Here is a 2,742-nt window from a genome sequence, read left to right as displayed (position 1 = left end):
ATTAACTTGTTGATTAAGTTAAAGTCTTGTTTGAATTAGAATTTAGAGATTATTATAATTAGGTATTTTAAAATGGTTTGGATATTAATAAAAACGAACATATGTTTTATTAATTCTTTTACTCCTAATAAAATGACTAATAGTAAGGAGTAGGCTTTAATTAAAATAGATTTTTGGTGTTATTAAACTATGGATCAACAATTAAAATTAACCTGACTAAGGAGTCTAAAACTGTGATTGCTCTGTATCACCGAACAAAAACATTATATTATAAGGAAGTTTTTAATTGTCACCCTTGAGGCTTAGTGAAAGAACAAGGAGTCCCACAAGTTTTAGAGTGGAACACTTATACCTTGTAATTGAAAGAAGTTTGTAAAAGCAAATAGTTTATTTTTTATTTAATAACATCATGTAGCTTACATAGATTTTATAAACATTATTATTGAAGCATATCCTTAATTAATAATTAAACCTAGGAGATAAATGGGCCTGCAATGGATTCTTCATCACCATTGTAAACTCTTGCTTCTCTTCTAAATCAACTTCATCTCCATCAACAGCCTTCCACTTGAAGCTCCAAACCATATTTGCCACAAAGTACTCTAAATGAAGCATAGCCAAACCAAGCCCTGGACAAATCCTTCTCCCGACCCCAAATGGCATCATCTTTATTTCCCTACTTCCTGTTATATCAAATGACCCCCCTCCACTTTCTTCACAATTTATAAACCTTTCAGGCTTGAAAGCCATTGGATCTTTCCATACTTTAGGATCCCAACCCATTTCAGCTACCATGAAATTAATACTACAATTCTTTGGCACAAAAAACCCACCCAAAACGGCATCTTCAGTCACAGCATGAGGCAGAACAAAGTGTGCTGGAGGGTGACGCCTTAAACCCTCCAAAACCACTGCTTTTAGATAAGGAAGCTTGTGCAAATCATCTTCTTTGACCTCTTCTTCTCTATTTTTCATTATCTCTTTGATCTCCATGAATAGCTTCTCTTGAACATCCGGGTACTTCACCAGATTCGCCATGATCCATTGTAGAGCTGTTGATGTAGTGTCAGTGCCGGCGTTGAGAAACTCAGAGCACAAACTCACCATTTCTCCTTCATCGAGGTTCCTCTTTTCCTCTGGTAGTTGCAGCTCCAGCAAAGTGTCAAAATATGATAAGACATCTTTTGATTCATTTAACTTCTCTTCCTTCGCCCTCTTTTGAGCTCTGATTAAAGGAATTAGTACATCTTCTTGGTATTTTCTCAGCTGGTAGAACTCCTTCAATCTTTTACGGAATATAATTTTCGTAAAAAATGGAAAGAAATTCAATATATCAAACCTTTCATAATTCAGAAGCAATATTCGATGAGCATCCTCGATCTTTTTTATTTCCTTCTCGTCAAGCTTATCTCCGAAGCACATAAGAACTAATAAGCAAAACATTGCATATTGAAAATGATCCAAAACAGGGACTGGATCACCCGATTGGGCCTTGGATTTGAGATATTCAAAGAGAATTTTCAGTACCCATTTGCGTGCATGAGAATAGGATTTCACACGAGAAGGGTGAAGGATTTTTTCAGTGAGATTACGCCGCAAAACGCGCAAAATTGGGCCATAGGAGGCAGTGTTGATAGTATGCTGGTTGCTACTATCAATTTTGTCAACGACAGAGAGAGCCTGGGGACGATCAGAAAAAATTGAACCGTTTTGGATTAGGGCCTGATGAGCCAAGAATCGATCGGCTACAAAGATGGCTGGATAAGAACCGATACGGAGAGTCACCATGGGGCCAAATCTTGTAGTGAGTGATCGGAGAAGTTGCTCGATTTCTGAGAAAGGTTTCTTGAGCAATAGGAAGTTTCCAAGAAGTGGGAAGCTTCGAGGGCCCGGAGGGAGATTTATGGCGGGTTTATTTGTCGGATTTAAAACCTTTGAGATGAATTTGAGGATTACAGGAGAGAGAACGATTGAGATAAGGATAATGAACCAGTTCTCCATTTTGCAAGGGTGGAAATGACAGAGGGTTTAGTGAGGTGGTTTAATTTATAGTGGAAGTGATAGTATAATTTTCTTTCAAGTGTTCTTTATTTGTCACGATTAGTTAGGACATATATAGATTCCAATTATACTCTGATTACTCTCCACATTTCATTATTTATCTTCAGTGGAGGAAGAAAAGTATCCAATAAAATTACAAAAGAAATTCAAACATATTTAATAAATATTAATGTTACCAGAATTGGAATTTTTAAAATAAGATAATTACTTAATATAATGTAAAACTAAACGCTTATCATTTTAAGTTTTTGACCATTTTATTAAGCTAGACCATAAAAGTTTAATTGAAGTCAGCAATGGAAGGACAACCTAAAGCCATTGCACATTTTATCGTCCGACTGTTTCACTGAGGTAAAATATTATCTTTTGTCAGGTTCTTTTCTTGGCCTGCTTTGGGAAGTATGTGTTATGTAACGGAAACATAAACTCTAACGCTAGCTATTGAATATAATAATAACAAGTAGTAAAGCATAAATAAATAGCCAAAATTAAATGCAAAAATAAAGAATACCAGGAATTAACGAGGTTCGGTATTGAAACCTATGTCCTTAGGCACTGCAAAAGAAAACTCCACTATCTCCAAACAATATTACAAACTTTTGAGTAATACAACAAATACCCAAAATAAAGGGGAGATACAACAAAACTTACAAACTAAAGGGTCTTTAAAGAAAGAGCCCT

At 35.5% G+C, this 2,742-nt stretch overlaps 1 protein-coding gene across 1 annotated transcript; it reads right to left on the bottom strand.

The window, feature by feature from the left end:
* Positions 1 to 412: 412 nt before the first annotated feature.
* Positions 413 to 2,080, bottom strand: LOC116128762 (cytochrome P450 89A2-like). Its single transcript, XM_031414509.1, has one exon. It carries the CDS (start codon positions 1,999 to 2,001, stop codon positions 460 to 462), a length of 1,542 nt encoding a protein of 513 aa, XP_031270369.1. The 5' UTR covers positions 2,002 to 2,080; the 3' UTR covers positions 413 to 459.
* Positions 2,081 to 2,742: the final 662 nt, after the last annotated feature.

This window comes from Pistacia vera, unplaced genomic scaffold, assembly GCF_008641045.1.
Source record: "Pistacia vera cultivar Batoury unplaced genomic scaffold, PisVer_v2 Contig204, whole genome shotgun sequence".
Taxonomy (NCBI): Eukaryota; Viridiplantae; Streptophyta; class Magnoliopsida; order Sapindales; family Anacardiaceae; genus Pistacia; species Pistacia vera.
The sequence above is the reverse complement of the archived record's forward strand: the minus strand, read 5'-3'. Positions and strand labels throughout refer to the sequence as shown.